Here is a 19,322-nt window from a genome sequence, read left to right as displayed (position 1 = left end):
AATGATACTATGCCTTGATTGGACCAAAATGAAAAAGCATTGTCTACAAGAGATGGAAGGAAAGTATGATTAGTGGCTATTGGAGCAAAGATTGTAAACCAAAACAGCATTTAAATTGAGCCCAAATTCTAAGAGAAGTTCACAAGCACATTCTTACTGTACGGAGAAGTGGAGGATAAAGTAGAAGAATGCACTACAGCCTTCACTGAAACTGGTTTAGTAGAAAATGCCTCCATGGTTACCCAAGCGAGCGCGGGATCTAAAGTTTCATATTGGAGCCAGAATTTTAGAATTCTAATATTAGCGTCCCAGTAATAGAATGTCATATTGGGGATAGCCAACCCCCCAAGTGATTTGGGACGCTGTAAATATTGTTTACGCAACCTAGGGAGCTTTTTTACTCTTTCAGGCTACCCATACAACAGAAGCTGAAACATCAGGAGTTTTGTTTAGGCAAACCAACTGATCTATTTGACAAATAATAAAGTTAATGAAATCCTGATCAGAGAGGAGGCTTGTATGAGTCTCCATGGAACATGCCATCCAACACGGTCTTTAACATAAACTACCGTGGACACAGGAGAATGGTCAGAAAGAACTATTGCTTCGTATTTACAAGATTACACCGATGGAAGGAGTTTGTTATCAATAAGGAAATAATCAATACACGTAAAAGTGTGGTGGGCACTAGAAAAGAAAGAATACTCCCTTCCAGAGGGATTAAAAAAGAGCCAGACATCAGAAACAGAAAATTCGTTCATAAAGGCTCAAATTATTTTGGAGGATTTTGATGGTGGACGTCTATTGGAGGAGGAACAATCAAGCTGCGGGTTGAGCCAAGTATTAAAGTCTCCTCCAAGAATTAGATGATGTGTTGAAAGATCAGGAAGAAAGACATGCATGCAACTAGGACTACAGTTGAAAATTAGCCGACTGGCTAACACTGGCGCATTTACAGAAATGTTGATTAATGTGCATTGTCCTAATATAAATAAATAAATCTTCTTCTTCTTCTTGAAAATAGACATTTGAAAAAACTATCCTCATCCCAATTACGTGCATAAACATTGGCCAAAACTATATTGGTGTAATACATCTGACCAGTAACAATGAAGAATCTGCCATTTGGGTCAGAAATCACCTTTTGAGTGTACAAATGGAATAGATTTATGAAGTAGGATAGCTGCCCCCCTTGATTTGCCCAGGAATGAAGAATGATAAACTTGCCCCACCTATCCTCTCTTCAGCCTTGCCTGGTCCCTATCTCTGAGATGCGTCTCTTGTAAGTACACAGTGTGGGCATCTAGGTGTAGATGCGCGCCTGTGTTAACGTGCGCTTGTTGCCCTGTGTGCGCTGATGCGCTCATCTGTTGACATTTCCAAATTCCTTCTACAGTTGCTTAATAAAAGCGGACTTTCCACAGAAACAAACCTATGTGTCATTCATATGAGAAAAAAACGAGATTTTAACTGTGTCGTGCTCGGGTCGGGCTCGGACATAAATATCTTAATGCCTGTCGGGCTCGGGCTGGGTTCGGTTACTGCTCTGTCGGATGCGGGCCGGGCTCAGACAAAAAAAATGCGGCCCGATCCGCACTGTAGCGCACACCCCTCCTATAAATAAACACAATTGCCCTCTAGTTTTAGACACACTAAACAAGAATAAATAAGGAAATGCGACCCATAAAAATGTGTCGCAATGTCTTGTCTGCTCGCACACTCTGTAAAACAAGTTTTACAGAGTGCTGATGTAGAGAAAATAAACAGTAGCCTAGGCTAATATTAAAATGTCCTAATGTCAGCCTTCACAAAAAAAAAGTCTGCATAAAAACTGAGAAACAAATAGGCTAGCATTATAAACCGGCAAAATTAGAACGTATAGCCTAGCTACAAAAATGATATCGACCTAGACTTATTCAACCATCTCTGGAGTAGCAACTTTCTGAATGTTTTTCTCAACAAACTCTAAAGCTACGTCAGGACCCTCAAACCTTTCAACAACGCCGCTTGGTAGAGAGTAGAGTAGCCAGGAAGCGAAGACCAAACTTGACATTTGGGCAGGAATGGAGCACTTTCTCCACTGCAGCAAAAGCGGCCCACCTCTCAGCCACCGCCGGGGCGAAGTCGGGAAGATGGAAATCCTTTTCCCTTGGTTAACGAGAGTCTTTGCTTACGATGCGTGCCGTAGGATTTCGTTGCGGACTTGAAATTGACACACCCTGGCGATAAGTGGTTGTGGAGGTTCCCCCTCCTTGGGTTTAGTGCGTAGAGATCTGTGCGCCAGGTCGAGGGCTGGCTTGTCTTGGAGACCGAGTAGATCTTGGAGTAGCTGGCCCGTGAAGTCAGTGGGTTGCTTCCCCTCTGAACCTTCGGGCAGACCTATCAAGTGTATTTTATTCCATCTCGAATGCCCCTCCAGGTCATCACATTTCTTAGTAAGGGAATCGGCCAAAGTGCTCAACGTAGAAACTTTAGCTTCGAGCTCCATTAGCCGGTCACTGTGATCATTAGCAGCGCGTTCTAGCTCGCTAACAGTTTCATCCACTGAACTGAGTTTTCTCTCAAAAGGCTCCAGAACCGCAGTTATCTTCCTTTTCACAGACTGAGACACGACCCTGTCAAATTTACTAATAATGTCAGAATGCATTTCTTCCATAATTTCCCTGATGTTGACTAAAAGGTTACAGTCTGAGGTCTCTTCCCCGGGAGATACTCAAGGCTGGGCGTTGCGTCCCACTTTGGAAGAGTCTGGTTTCGGTGGTTTACCAGTCATCTTCGATGTTGTAAGCTATAGAGTCAGTGTAGATTGAAGTTATCTTCTCTCAGCACACGAAATATGTCGAACAGACGTCAAAGTAGATGAATTATATCATATAAAATGCCACATTTCCAGGAGCCACTGTAAAAGAAGTCTCACATCGCCAATTACTCAACAGCGCCCCGAAAACTATTCCTTTTAATCCTATATTTTTAATACTGATAAATTTACTAGAAAAATGGGACTGTTTTGCACATAAAGCTCACTATATAGCAAATAGCCAGCTTGTATAGTGAAGGGTGTCCACTAGCTAGTTTTGAAATAAAGGTTTCCCATAAATATCTAGAAATGTGGTAAAGGACTCCATAATAAGCCAACTTATCCTGATCGCACAAGAGGTGATAAGTGCTTAAAATATCTCTAGTGAGACACAACAAGCCCATCTGATGTGTAATATTTTGAGAGAGACACAGAGAAAAGTGGACCCATGATGGCTTCTCTTGAGCCCCTTAATGGAGTTGTATTGGCACATAAGAGCTGTTAATGCTAGACTACGCTACACTACTACACTATACTGATCAGTGTAGCCATCAGGGAGACAGCACTAACAGTAGTCTGCTCATGTAGGCGTCTAGATTGACATTAATTGGACATTTTGGCCAGGGGTGCTCTCTAATCTCTCTATTTATACACATTGTCCCAGAATTGTGTTTGTGTAGTGAGGCAAAGGGGTAGGGTTGATGTATGGATGGGTGGGTAGAGAGTTTGCTCAGAAAGGTGACAGGGATGTGGATGTTTAGTCATTTGGGCAGAGTTCAAAATGACATGTAGCAAAGAGAAAGACAGCTGGAGGGGCAAAGATGAGTAAGTGGAGGACAAATCCCGTCAAATTGTTATCTAGAATAACATTTTATTTTCTCTGTTGATTTTTAAAGACTAAAAGACAATATATATTTAAATGGTACACAGTGTGAGGAAAAACCTTATTCTAAAAATTAGAGTGCCGTGTCCCCCATGCATTTTTACAAACTTTGTGTTTAAAAGAAAAGAACATTTTCATTTCAGTCCTTACTTGACAGAAAATCATCCTAGACATTTCTACATGGAAATAGTTGCCAACTTCTTTTTTATTTAGACACAACCTGGCCCATATTTGTGTGCGCAAACAGGGGATATAATAGTAATTAGTCGCTGTTGTCGTTTTGTAGTCTATTGTGCTGGAATCTCACCAGCAGGTGCGATTGCTCTGGAGCGAGTACAAACACTTGCAGGTGTCACAACAATTCTGTTTCCTCTGATTTTAATGTGTCCAGACACCTGCTGGGAGAGGTGATACAATGGGAGCTGTTATTTCTGTCAGGACGTATATGCCTTTTGACATGGAGGGTGTGGACGAGGCAGACTTGGCGCTAGGGGGAAGGCGAGTCAGTCCCAGCTAGCCGTGGTCCAGAGTGTGAGGTCAAACGTAGACAAGGGTAGGGAGAGAGTCTGACCCCCGGCCCTGTGTGTCTCATGTCGCCAGTGGAAAGACAGTAGATATCCAAATGGCCTGGTCTGACTTTGTTAATAGAAAATGTTTTAAAAAGATTTTGAAATGGAAATCATTATGAATAAATAAATGAATGAGTGAATTATTTTTTGCTAAAAGACAAACATGTAGCATAAACAAAAAAATATAATCTTATAAACAACTAAATTACATCTATCTATAAATTGCAGGAACGTCTGTCTGTGTGTGTGTGTGTGTGGGTGTTAAGTGCATATCTCTCGAACCGTTAGTCCGATGGATTTCAAACTTGACAGGTGTCTTGCTACGGGCACGAGTAAGTGCAGTGCCAAGTTTGACGTTGTTTGGATAACAAACGCAAAAGATATTGTTAAATATATAGGTAAAAGAAGCACACATTGGTTTTTGCCGCTCTAGCCGCTGGCCACTCCCCCTCTCACACTGCATGCAAACACTGACTGAGCACCTGTTTGTGTCATGACTCACTCTACACTGTCTCTCTCTCTCTCTATATATATACACACACACACACACACACACACACACACACACACACACACACACACACACACACACACAGGTTCTGGTGGTTGATGTTCGCAAGATATGTGCTGTTTAGCACTTGAAGTGGTTTGGGGTCCTTCTGTAAGTAATTTTGGGGTAGGCTACAATTTGCGTGCGTGCGTCTCTGTCCATCCGACTGTCTCTGTGTGCTTGATTGCCTGTCTCGCTCTAGACACAGCTGAGAAGTCAAAATCACCATGAAGCTAGGTGTTTTATTTAGAAATTAGTTTTATTTTGTAAAGTATCCAGCTGCACTGTGGCCTTCCTGAATGTGATTACGTGCCTGGCCTGTGTGTTTCTAGCGACACACTTCATACACACACAGTTGGTATGTAAGGTGCTAGCTAGCTACAGCTAGGGATGTACTGATACCAGAAATTTAGTTGTCGCTTCCATTGCAGTAAAAATCCATGATTCTCGATAGCCAATTCGATACTGCGCTTAAAAACATGTACTTCAACATTGGTTACACTTCTTTATTCATAACATGTATTTCAGGATATGGATAAAAAGAATAACACTTTGGATATGTTGTTTCCCACAGAATTGGATTCTATTTGTGGTGATAGCTGGCGGGTTTAAGGGATAGGGGGTCTTCTGGACCCACAGCTGCTCCGAAGCCTGGCATCACCACACAGCTAGCATACGGCAATGTCTTCCATGAGTTCACTTGTCCTCCCAAACAGCAAGTGTGTTAAGTACCGTTTCTCTCTGCCATTGTATATTCACATAGATTCAACCTGGTTGAAGTTAACTTAACTGAGAGTATGCTGGTCTGGCAGAGGTCCACTGGAACAAGCGTTAACCTTAGCTAATGTTAGCTAATGTCAGTTATTGTAGCTAACATTAGGGTCTATGTGAATAACAATGGCTGAGAAAAACTGAACTACTTGCAGTTTGGGAGTTCTAGGTGAACTCATGAAAGACGTTGACATAAATGTACGGTAAAGCCAGAGTTATGGATGTACGGTAAAGCTTAACTGCGGTGAGGCAGTCAGAGTGTGCACAGAGATATTCTTTCGTGCTGGTAGGCATTCTTCTTCTTCGACATTAAAAGGCAGACTAGAACACTATTAGACATGCTGCCCCCTGCCCAGTTACAGAAGAATTGCATCCTCTGGTACCTGCAGTATTGTAGAAAAACCGAAGCATCGGTTCTCGTGACATCCCTAGCTACAGCTAACGTTAACATCTGTTCAGTCAACTGTGGGGCATATAACTGCACATGAGATTCACAAGAATTAACTCAATGCAAAAAAAAAAGCTTTGTAGCCTGTTTAAACAGACCTTTACATATCATTATGCCATTCAAAGCTAACTAACTACACTATTTGGGTTGCTAAGTATGGTGGTTAATTGAGAAAAGCAATTTAGTAACAGATTTTGAAATTAATGAATGCCATTCCAGTCTGCTTTGTTGTCTTTTATATTATATAGTAAATGCCAGTGGTGGTGTAGCTTCAAACTGAACAAAATAAGTCAGTACGAAACTGTTTGTCTTTGGCCATAAGTTCACCTAATAAATCAATCCCTTTGGATTCCGCTTCCTGTAACCCAAACCTGCTCCATCAGTGCATGATTGCCCACCAGCCACCACCCCATTATTTGGTAATGATCTCATACAATGTCTTGTCTGCTCTTCCACAGCAACACACCCTACATGATTGCTTGATAGAGGGCAGACAATACTGTTGTCAAGGCTTTACTTAAACACGGCTCTTCAGATCTATGCAGTGGGTGCGGTAAAAGGCTCTGAGTTGACTTGCTAAGAGGAAAATGGTAGAAGAGAGGCAGAAATATCAATATTGTCTTGCCATAGAGGATAATGATGCTGTGAGGCATTTTACAAAGCCTGCAATCATGGTGTTATTGACCTCAATAAAGGAGAAGATATCACTTGTCTCCTTTGTACTTTGTGGTGATACATGTGAGAGGAGGGAGAGGCGAGGCCAAAAGAAAGACATTTCTAACATTATGAGTTTGTTTGGAGAGAAAATGCGAAATAGGGAATACAGCAGAAGTAAAGAGGAAAGAATCATGCAGATTTGGAAAGAAGGACCCAAGCAATCAATGGAAGAGAAGTCAACTAAGCAAAAGGTGACAGATTTACAGAATAAGGATAAAGGAGTTTGATGAAAGAAGGAAAGGCAGAAAGAAAAAAGGGCAGAAAGTGACTTGTTTGTCTTCCACAAAGCTCTGTCAGGCTCGCTGCTTATTAGATGCCTTGCTTTATAGTCAGAGCTCTTATTAGCTATCCCCCCAGTGGCTCAATTACATCCAAGCTGCCATCCTCAAACATCCCCATCTTTTTTGCATCCCCTCTGCTTCCTGTAATGGTGTCAGCCTAGTCTCTCTCGAACAGATTAGAAGCCCAAATTACAACTATCACAGGAGGATTTAAGCTGTCTCCCAGTGTTGGACACCATGACTCCACAACATGATGAGACAGGGAGGGGAAAAAAATAAAGCAAAGAGTCTTATCTGTCGGATGCTTCCTCTGTGACGGTGTCGATGGTATTAAGAGATCATGTGGATTCGCAGACTGAGTTCGGAGTATAAAAACACGAGGATGTTTACAAGACGAGAGGGCGCTGGAGTGGAAACTCAGAGATTGGACATTGAGCCCTGGATTCTTGCGGCTGCTCGCACATAGGCGTGCCGGGCCTTGGAGCCAGCATGAGGCAGACTTTTGGGTGTTTCAGTCGGAGTGATGTGGCGTCCGGCATTGCTCGATCAATTTTCTGGACTTTCACTCAGCCCAAGGTGTTTACACAGTGTCAGGTTTATCCCTCGGTAAAAACAGTAATAAACTGAAAATAAACAGACTTGTTATGAAGCTATAGAAATAACAGGGGCACACTTGGGGCAAGACCTGTGCTGCTGAATAACAATGGAAGGTTGTTGTGGTGGAAGAAAAACTGATTTGCTCCTCCCTGGATGTAGTACTTTCTCTTCCTGTGTTGATGAAGGATATGGCATGCATTGCACGCTGCATGACATTAGACTGTTAATTCCATGAGTTTCAGTTGAGATGAGAGGACTTGAAACAACTAGTGCCTGCTAACCTGGGAGACGTGAAGAAGTGTTCAAATATTTTGACAGCCCAAAGCAGAAGAATACATTCTACAGAGTATTTATTTAAAGTTCCCTTGCTGCTTTCTTTCTAGAAAGAACATAGGAATAAGTTTGGTATTAAAGTAAAGACAAGACTCCGCAGAAAAAGCTTGAAGGTAAAATCTTCCCAATCTTCTCTCCATGAACTCCATCTGGGAACCATCTTTTAGAGTTGGATTACAAGCTCTTGCAAACCTTGTAACAGCCCGACTGTGAGCTTTTTATCTAAATCTTGAATGGAGGTAAAAGTAGAAACAAAGTATTAGTCAAGGACAGTTTGAGGTCAGTGTACGCTATATCTAAAAAAAATACTTCCGGTTTAGCACCACTTTGGTCTTGTTTTCATTGTTTGGGCTGTCATTTCTGTCAGTGACTGTCAGTGACAGTAACTTTGTACTCACCAAGTTAATAATTCTAAAATCATGACGACATTTAATTGGGCAAGAAAAAAACAGCCAGCGGATCAGACAGTGAACAAACCCACAGCTTAGCCAGTGAAGGAAGTCAGTCTAAACTGTTATAGATGTTCCGGTGTCAACAAAAACAGTCACACCACAAGGTCCATAGCTGTTTCCTCAGCAGATGGAGTATGTCCAGTTGTCATGGAATTATAGCTGCTCAAATAAAAAAAACTATTCTGAGTACTATAAGGACTTCATGTGCATGTTGGCTAAAACCTTTAACACTGAAAGTTCAATCTTGTAATCACTGTGTGTCTGCTTTTGTTTTCTCTTCCCAAATAGTTTGTGTTGTTGTTGTTGTTGTTGTTGTTGTTGTTGTTGTTGTTGTTGTTGTCATCTTTTAAATATTCTCTCATGCCCCATCTTTTTTCATGGATGGAATAGTCATGATGGCCAAAACAATGAAAATAAGACACAAATTTTAATTAACCAGAATTAGCCTTTAAATAATTCAATCCAGAATGTGAATTGAAGCTGCCCTTCCTGTAACTAACTTGAATTATCCTTCAATCTAAATGGCTTCCTGATAAATGGGACCCAGGAGACTTTGATATTTATAGTTTTTGAGTGTTAAATCGTATTCACTTCCTGAGCCGATTGTCCTGCAAGTGTATTAACCCTGCTTAAAGTGTATTAAACAGCTGCACAACAGCTAAAGGCCAGAGGCTGTGGTTTTGAAGTGTAGAAACAGAGGGAGAGGGGAACACTCACAGGCACACAGCTCGGCCGGAGGGGTAAATGTGGTCAGAGGTAAGAAAGCAGTGCTCTGATGCTGAGTCATACTCTCTATTCTGGGATTGTGTCCACTTCCCAGTTTTCAACCCTCGGGTTGGACAGTGTGCACCTAACTGGCAGAACAAGGTTATTTGTGATTCTTCTGTGGTGAGTAAGGGTGTTCCTTAGAAGTTTTTTTTTTTTTTTTTTTTTTCAACTCTCTAAGGTGGCAAATAATGCTGAATAAATCTGTTATACAGCTAGTACTGTACACCCAGAATCATTTGATACATATCTTCTCATTTATTATTTTTTTTTAATTCACCTCTTTCATTTTAAATTGAAATTATAGCAGACAATGATTTGTTTGTGCATCATAAACTAGTATTACACTAGCACTACTCGTCATAACGATATAATAATAGTAATTGCTCCTGAACATTATTACCTCGCAAATAGGACGGCATCTAGGCAGTGTGTCACTTAATAAAAATATAAATAAAACCTGCATTAATAGATTTTTTTTTGCCCATTTTTGGGCAGCGCATCACTGACATATTTTCACGTTATACAGTTGGTTTGGGATGGCTACCTGATGAATCCAAGTCCAATACACGTTTTCTTTGTGAGGGAAATATTTGATTCGTTACTTACTAAATTAAACCAAATTTTGATTAGTGCAGTTTTAAGCTTTAAAGCCAAGTCTCTGCCAATTGTTCACACTCTAAATTGTTATGCAGTGCTTTGTCATGTGCTGGTCCATCACTCTGAATGGTGGGTACTTCATTACATTAAGAGCTGCACCAGTCCTGGTGACCTTTGACCCTGGATAACCCCCACTGCCCCCTGAAAGACCCACTGCTCTGGTTACATACAGACAGTGACACACACACATGTACACGTACACACATATGACAGCTGGCCTAAAGGTGGCAGCTTCTCTTCCAGTCATTAGAGGGATGGAGGCCAAAGGAGAGGGGGTGGCTACTGCCAATCATGGTTCAAGCACAAATTAAGACATGCTCACTTGTCAAGTTGAGGAATGAATAAATTTAGCAGTAAGAAAGACTCACATACCTGTGACATGTGGACAATTTTGTCTTGCGCGTTTGTTTTTCTGAATTGGTCTGCAGACAGGTGGTGTTGCATTATCTGCGGTAATATTGACACCGCTCACCAGCACCTCATCTAATTTCACACCATTTAACTCACTGGCACATTTGTGCTTGTGACTGAGGACGTGGAAAGAACTTGATGAAATTTTAATGTCATCTTTTCATCATTTGGATCCCTCATATCAGATGATCTGTTCGTCTAAACTCCAACCAAGTGTGTCTCCAACTCTCTAAAGTCAGTGAACCTGCGATGATCTGTATTGCATGCACATTGAATCATATTTCACTATCACAAGCAACATGCTGAGGTAGACCGGTATTGGAGCTCCTCATCTCAACTCTCGCAAGTATTAAACTAGTCCAGGCCCAAAGGGTGTGTGCATGTTTAAGACCAGGGCTCATTTCCAGCTCTGCACAGGGAAATGTGTGTGTGGTATCCGAGTGATATTGTGATGTGTGAGTTCCTACTAGGTGGAATAAGTTACCTGTCTTTAAAGCTGGTTTCTGTTACTGTCAGCCTTGCCTTTTTCTGAAGAAACTACCTTAGTTTTACACACATTTAGTAGCCCACTTTGACAGATATTTCCCACCTGGCAGAATGACCTACCTTACTTAAAATTACTTTTATTTAATTGTATTTCATCCTGAGAGAGCCACTGCTGGCTGGAACTATCACAGTGGAGTTTGTAGTACTAGTTGTCACTAATTGGTCAAACACAAGCTGCTGCAACCTGTGGGCATTCCTTCAGACTCCCAGCAAGCACTAGCAGTCACTTGTATCACTGAAAGGACTAAGGACGGGATTATTTTATGTTATTGACTTTATAAGAACATTTATGTTGCCAACTTCCTGACTAGTCTAAAAAGTGAAGGGAGTGGGACACTGAGAGTTTGGAGGCCCTGCTGTAATATTCTGCCAACGAAGTACATTATGGAACACAAATTATTACTAAACATGATATAAAATACCACGTTTTTGGACTTTAACAGCACAGTAAGTACAAGAAAGAATAAGAGAAAGAAAACTGTAACTCTAATTGGTAACTGTTTCAATGCAGTTGCTAAAGAAAAGGATGGTGAAACCTCCCAACACTCTGCACAACTCTTTAATGGGCCTTTCCAGCTATTTAGTATTGTTTTTTAGTATTGTCCTGCAACTTAGTAGCGACTATTTAGACCTTCCTCACCTGGTAAATGCTGTTATACTTGGTAAACTCATAACTCTGTCCAGAGCCACAGAATACAATATACAGTTTGTCTGTTTTCACAGCCTGAGTAGTATTCTCTGTCATGAGTAAGCTGAATTTGGTGTAAAATTGATGTAGTGCCCCTTAAAATGAATCATCACAGTAGCACAAGAGTAAATTCCAGAGAACAAAACAGTGATTATGTGGTCTTGTTTAATGCAATACCTTATTTGTCTAAATCTCCTACTCATTAGGGTTATCAAGATGTAGTAAAATGTATATATTTATTTTTTATTAATTTTTTTTTAACTGCATGTACACTGGACTTTTGTACCCTTTTATAATTTTATAGATTATACGGTTGTGACCAAAAACAATCAGCCCCAGATGTTGTAGTAGGCTGGTCTACACTGCGTTCTTACGCAGTGTAGTGAGCCTAGTAGTGACTGTCAAGTGAGCTTGTATACGAGTGAATGACTACAACTGGCAAAAAGAACAAAAGAAGGGGTCTTCAACAATTGCCTGTCAGAAAAACTGTGTCTGCTTCATAAGTGGGTGTTAGTAATGACTCAGTGAGACAAGTGTGAGAGGAAAGAGGCTTGTAATGCCAGCAGGTCTCACACTTGGCTGAGTTTCTCATGGCTCCTCTCATTTCCAGCCCTGCAGTCTGCAACCAACCGCTGTATAGCCGAGTGGCTCCACATGGCTCACCAGCCATTTTGGAGGCTTCCTTCCTTTCCACATTGCCCCTCCTCTCTGATTTCCCCAAGGAGAGACCGAGTGAGAGAGGGGGTGCAGAATAGGAGCTGAGCATGGGAGGGGATAATGATGCTATCTCATTTTTCCATGTCCTGCTCCAAGTTTCCATTCCCTTATTAAATGCTTTTGGACTTTTTTTGCACTTTTCTTCATTAAAAAAATATTTCCTTAGTCTGCTTCTATTAATAAAGAAACACTATTTCTTAACTTATGAGAAAGCCGCACAGCCTGATGCTATGCTGGGAATGTTTGCCATTTCACTGGAGGAAGAGGAAGGTAGTTATTTGTGGAAGTGGCCAATCAGAACGCTGCTAGCCTTTTGTGTTTTTACCCAAGATGTTTGATTAAACTGCAATCAGAGAGATACATTCTAAATTCTAGCACAAAGTAAGTAGAATTAGCAATTATTAATACATTTTACATTACAACATTATCTCATGTAGAAACCCCAAAGCTGCTGCAGACAAGTGAGGGAACAAATCACTTTTGCCACAACTAGTGTGGTTAGGCACACCTGGATCACATTTTATTGTAACTCTCCTCCTACTGCAAAGAAGCTCTGCGAACACAAGATTAGTGTCAACTAGTTCATGACCAGAGCTGTCTATATCTAGAAACACTTGCCTCACACATACATTAGATGTGAAGAGAATATGATGTAGCACGCTCAAAAAACATGAATGAATTATTAATGGTATTGAACATCTTTGATGAAGCATAACCATATACCCACACCCGCTCACCGTTTTCGCATTATACACCTGTTGTAATCGGCCCCCTCCTTTTTGTTGAAGGCCAACTGGGCTTACTTGAAAGAGTCACATGCATAACAACCCTCGCCATGGCCAGTGGACCTTATCTCAACCCTGGACTTGTGCAGTCGTTATAACTATCGATGAAAATCCACTATGAAGTAATTTGTAGCAGATTAAATCCTCTTATTTTCAGAGAGAGAGAGAGAGAGAGAGAGAGAGAGAGAGAGAGAGAGAGAGAGAGAGAGAGAGAGAGAGAGAGAGAGAGAGAGAGAGAGAGAGAGAGAGAGAGAGAGAGAGAGAGGCTGAGCTATGTGCTGACATTACGCCCATCCTATATCTGCCCTCAGCTACTAGCAGCTGTCTTTCAGAAGGCTAAATATACTATGTGGCGGCTATGCTAAACGTTTTCAGCCTGAGCTAACCCTCCTCACATTACACTGTATTTTTTTTAATAAGATAACATTGACAGGGTTCATATGTCCCTCAGCAGTGTGGAAGGTGGAGAGGGTGAATTCACACTGTGGGGGAGAAAGGGTCATTTTCTTTATTATGTCATGTATTGTTTCAATGGGTGTCGTAAAGGAGCCAGGGGAGGGTTTGTGTATAATTACACTAACTGTCTTACAGTGTAATTGTTTTGAGAGTTGTCTGTGCAGTTGAGCAACAGGAGGTTGATAAAAGTATTGTAGTTCCAATAGGGATTATATTACCTGTGGACAGTGGTTTTGGTGAAACAATTCTACATCAGCACTTTCAATTATATACTTAATTAATACTTTGAATTTTATTGATTTCAACTCCGTTTAAAAGGAATAGTTCAACATTTTGGGAAATATGCTCATTTGATGAGAAGACTGATACCACTTCTGCATCTGTATGCTGGATGGTAATGCCAGGAATCTGAACACTGGAAACGGCTAGCCTAGACCAAAATGTAAAAACAAATTGTTCTGGTTTCCTCTATAAAACCACATCGTTTCATTTTACACTTGGTTTTTTGTATGGCTGGAATAAACAAAAGATAATGTGTTAATTTGTGAGCTTTAACATCGCTTGTAGGCAGATTTCGTCAGTGTGTGACAGAGCCAGATTAGCTGTTGCCATTGTGTCCACTACCTATGATAAGCTAAGCCAACCGGCTACTGGTTGTTGTTTCATCTTTACCGTACAGACATGAGAGTTCCATTGATCCAGTCATACCTTGATGTGAGAGTGGTTACCAAGTGAGCAAAATTTCTATCTATCTATAAAATCTATTTCACATAGCCGGAACTTAATGCCAGGGATTTCCATATATAGGAACTGGTGTCCTTTAAAAGCTTCATGGCTAAGTTACAGGACAAAAAGTTGATCTATAACAGTTTAGACATGCTGTGTTTTGATATGTTCATGGACACACAGACATTCACATAAGTGTCATAGAATACTACTGGTTGTACTAATGCTGAGCTTTTTGCAATGCAAAACAATAAAAACATTTTTTACTTAAGTAAAGAAGATATGTTCTGATCTTACTAAAGTGTGTTAGAGTCATAAAACAAAGTATACGCTCTAATAAATTAACATTAGTGTACCTCTTTTTCAGTTTCTTCCTCTTTCCCTTTCTGTCCTCTTTTTCATTAGGAGAATACATTAACCACCATCCCACCCCTGAGGATGTAACACTCTAATGCTGACAACTATGAATAGCTCTCAGGTTTAATGCACAGCTCGTGGAGTAGAGCAATGTATTCACGTGGCTAAACATTATTATTTCATGCTTTCCCTTCCTGAATCTCTATACAGCTTTTTTTTAGCATATTGTAATAGTTAGCAATAAAGCTCAAGTCTTGTGATCATGTGGGCTGTATTCAAACAGATTGAGTGTGGAGGACCTTGGAAAATTTGATTAAACTGTGCAGGTCAATCAAAAGTTTTACATTAAATGAGGATTGGTTGGCTAATTGATGTTTTTCATGTTCTTAGGATAAAGGAATGGGTTGACCAGATGCAAAAAGAGTTGATCACATTAACAGACACATCCAGTGGTATGGAGAACCTAATACAGGTAAGCATGCCTTTCTGTTTTTGTTTCTTATTTATTTAGACCAATTTCTAAAAAAGTAGAGTTTATAACCATTGGATTTTAAATTTGAACTGAAATTCACTTCACTTTTTGTGTATGGCAAGATGACCTTTAATGATACTGCCGCTATTTTGTATACAGTGGAGCATAAAACCTTTTTTTTTTCTAAGTATCATCTAAGCTTCAGGACTCTTGGTGGTTTTTTTTTTTAATAGGAGTAGTTGACTGACATTTGAGGACTAGCATTGCTAGGAGACGATCTGTCAACTTCCATGGTGCGCTACTAACTGGGCATGTCACCCTTTTTCAACTAGCTCAGTTAGCGCTGGTTATCTTCTAGGGGTGGTACGGTTCATGAAAAAACATCCGACCGTTCGGTCCGCTTGTCTCGGTTCGGAGAGTGTGTGTGCCGCATGGTTCGACGCATGCGCAATGTAGCCTCGTGCCCGTTAGGTGCCCGTATGTGACCTCAGACAGTGTGTTTGTCTTTCGCGCAAAAGAAGAGGTGTGGACAAGTTACCAACAAAACCTACATAGAAAGACCGTGCAAAACATTTCAGGCCGTCCTGCCAACCTGTATACATTTTAACATCAATGTACGCTGTAACGTTTTTTCACTCTAAAGTCGCTGAAGCGGCTGCAGTTTCTCTGTCGGCTCTCTGCAGCGGGCGGGGCTGCTCAGCTCTCCCCGCGACTGCCGCACACACACACACACACACACACACAAACATACACGAAGGATGCAGGAAAAAACGGAGATGAGACGTACAGGAGGACCTGACAGCTACGCTTGGTATTCTAAGTGCAATGATAAGTCCAATAAGTACTTTATCAAACGGTATGACCGTGTGTCCCAGCCCAGGCCAGGATAGGAAATTAACTAACAATGTAAACTGTTTTTATGTTTAACGTTTTCTGACTTATTCAAAAGACGGAGCTTTAAGTTCCTCTCTTTTTCTTTTAAAGGATACATTTTGTAAGAGCTACACTGAAGTTGGCAGTTTGATAAATGCAAGTTATTTCAATAGATATTCTGTAATATTTCAATCTTCATGTGCTAAAAAGGCACATAAGTTCCTGTAGATGGCAATACACATTCTCCTTTTTTTTTGCCAAATAAATGAAAAGCATGTTGAAATCATTGATGTCTTTCCTTTTGCTGTATCAAAATCTCACCTAGCTTTCCTCAGAGATGGTCCCAATAATGTGCTTAAAGTCAAGTCAAATTCAGTTTGTGCATGATATAGCCTAACAATATAATTATTTAATACTGTATCCTACATTGTGGATAAGTAAGCTATATATATTATGCTGAAGTATATTTCTGGAGTGTTAAAGACTAAAAGAAAAAATAACAAGAACCGTACAGAACCAAAAACTGTGACCCTTAAACCGTGATACGAACTGAACCGTGAGTTTTGTGAACCGTACCACCCCTAGTATCTACCATTTGCAATTTAAGCTGTCTGCCCCTTAAAAATATTCAACATTTGGGGAGACCTTTTGTTAAGATTGTATTCCTCTCAGAAAGTGGAAGCTAACAAGCTAGGCTAATTAGCTTACACTTAGTAAGTAAAACTTAGTTGACCTAGCTCGCTAATATCCTTGATTCCTACTAGACGTTACTTTTTGTTTATTTTTTTTAAACATCTGTGCCATTGGCAAATTAACAAACTTTCAACACTCAATTAGATGTTCTGTAACCAAAAAGTAAATGCTGGTTTCTGCCCATCTGCCTGGAATACAAGTGGTTTAGCAAACTATTTTTAGTGCCCCTGAATATTGCACCAACAAATTGACCAGTACCTACATACTGTAGTCAGACAGAACCAACTATCTATACAGGTAGTAGGCTATATAGTAGTAATTTAACAGTTTGATATACTGATTTCTTAGCTTAACAAATTTGATTTCAGTTCGACTTTAAATAAAATCCATTGCAAAGGTTCAGTATTGACAAGAATTAACGTTTGTACTTCAAGTCACTACTTTTCTTCATCTCTTTAACCCTCCTTGCACGACCTCAGCTGTCACAATACATCACTAGTCTATATATAGTATCTTCTCATTAGACCTAACGCTGCATCATTTCATTCTGCCAGCGCAATGTACGTGCTCAGATAAGATCAGCGTCACGACTATACAGTGATGGCCATAGTCCTTGCACACGTACACCCACACACAAAGCCTCATCTGACAAAAGAGAAAAAGCTTTTTAGATCCACATTGATTGACATAGGCTAATGCATCTGGCACTTTGAGAATATAATCGGTCGGCTTTAAAGCATCACTGAAATCATTACAAAACGTGTTTTATTTTCAGTTGTGGCACAACTTGTCACCAGAAATATAATTAACATATCTGGCAATATTTTGTGAAACTGAAGCCTCTCAAACTGTTACTGTAACAGAAGCTGATTGTTTTGGGGACGCCCTTAGCCAAACAAAATGTACTGTACACAGCATGCAGTATTTAAAAGTGCGATGAAGCTTGCAAGTTAATAATGCGTGTGGAGAAATTATCCTGATTGCATGTGCTGTTCATCCTGTAAACACCTTCTAATATTATTAATTGTAGACTTTTATGCACACAGTGCTTTTCGTCACTTGGAATCGTATTTTCAACTAGAGACCCCAAATCCACAATATGGGTATATTCAGTTCCAACATGCAGATTAAATATATACATTTTAAGAAAATCATCCTGTATACTTTTTGATAACACAATCCAAATCTAAAAGGCAGGACTATTTCTCTGTAATATTGCGCTTGCTCAAAAGCAAAATCCATCGGAAGCCTGGAGGATGAAGACAAATACGTGCACATGCCGCAGTTCTGTGGATGAATGTCGGACAATGAAATCCCTCTAGGCTGCTAAATAATTGGCTGTTTGGCATTTGTGTTCCTATTTTATTTTGCTGGAGCATATTTCATAGCACAGTAAATTTGTTGCATAACCTGACATTGCAATTGAATCACTGGACATGTAAGTTTCTTTTTTAAATCACTGTGCGTTGGTCAGTGAGGTCCAATGAAGAATAGAAGATGACAACTGATAGTCAGATAGTCTGTGGATAGAAAATATCTTAAGACTGAGAAAACATGAGGAAGATCCGTTTTAATTTAAGGAAAACACATACATGCCACTCGTAATTTTGTTTTCTGAACTTTATGCGAAAATGTTTGCTTTGTAAAGCCAACCAGTGGTTGAAATCATAATTTTGGGGGATGTCACCACACCTCATCATCATGCAGCCCCTTTATTCTTTTAAACTGGACCGCTGCGATGGCACAGTGAGGATGCCGAGAGGGCACCGGAAAAAAAATGCAGGGTCATCTAGCAAGAAAGTTAAATCTGGCTCAATGTTTGATGCAACACAAACCTACCACTATGTGGGCTTCTCAAATAGGCATATTTGATGTCTGATAACCCTTTAAACTTGTGAATCTGTTACTCAAATTGGCTTCCTGGGTTGTATTACATTCTCAACGCTACCTGAAAAATCTAATCCAGGTTTCTATCCAGGTAATGCAGGTATGTTTTCAGTCTGAACGACTGCTTACTGATTAAGACTTGACATCAAGGACATTTAGATTTATTCAGTTTAAGTTCTACTCATCTCTGACCCCTGCTCTTCTATTCTGATTGTCTCAGATATATCACAAACACAGACCTCACTTCAGCGTGGAGTCCAACAATGCAAGGCAACTGGTGGCGACGGCTGCTGGGAATATAGAGAAACTGCTGGCTAACCGCTCCCGAGCACTAAAGGTGAGTTTGATCTCCAAACACAAAATGATCTTGTGGCAACCCCGCTTCTTAGGGAGTTTTGCTTTTTCTACTACTTTACCAACTTGACCACTAAAAGCTGTTATTTTTTGTTTTGAGATAGGGACACAAAATGCTAATTCTAGTCGGGTTTGTACCAGGCCTAGCGTCTCTCCTAGCACAGCCCAAGGAAATGCACAGAAACAATCTGCTCTTCCTCATTTCACATCAGAACAGACACTGAAACACAGCCATTGCTTCAGGGCATGCACTGATCGGATATAAGCAGACATTCTCTAGCTAGATTACTTGATTCAGTTACCAGTCTGGGTTGCTACATGCAAAAAAATTTACCATTTTACTGTTTGTGTATGTGTATCACTTTTTCCTGTTATGAAAAAAAATATGTTACAGATGTACACTGTTTAGTTTCAACTTTCAGGAATCTTTTGTCTTTCCTGTGGCCACTGAGTCTGCCCTCCATACCTAATCCATACCTGCTGCTTTTAAAGGTCAATTGAATGAACCGAACAGAAGGAAAATGCTATGAAGGC

The 19,322-nt window shown here is 40.4% G+C and overlaps 1 protein-coding gene across 3 annotated transcripts in view; it reads left to right on the top strand.

Annotated features, from left to right (window-relative positions):
- The window catches only part of LOC114549821 (voltage-dependent calcium channel subunit alpha-2/delta-1), a 102,416-nt gene that overhangs the window by 7,574 nt on the left and 75,520 nt on the right, over positions 1–19,322 (top strand). For all 3 annotated transcript variants that reach the window (XM_028570075.1, XM_028570074.1, XM_028570073.1), the window contains exons 2-3: positions 14,900–14,981; positions 18,655–18,771. In XM_028570075.1, coding sequence (XP_028425876.1) covers positions 14,900–14,981; positions 18,655–18,771 — 199 coding nt within the window. The remainder of the gene's footprint in view (positions 1–14,899; positions 14,982–18,654; positions 18,772–19,322) is intronic.

Source organism: Perca flavescens, chromosome 23 (genome assembly GCF_004354835.1).
Source record: "Perca flavescens isolate YP-PL-M2 chromosome 23, PFLA_1.0, whole genome shotgun sequence".
Lineage (NCBI taxonomy): Eukaryota > Metazoa > Chordata > Actinopteri > Perciformes > Percidae > Perca > Perca flavescens.
Note: the sequence above shows the minus strand (reverse complement) of the source record. Positions and strands in the feature narration are given on the sequence as shown.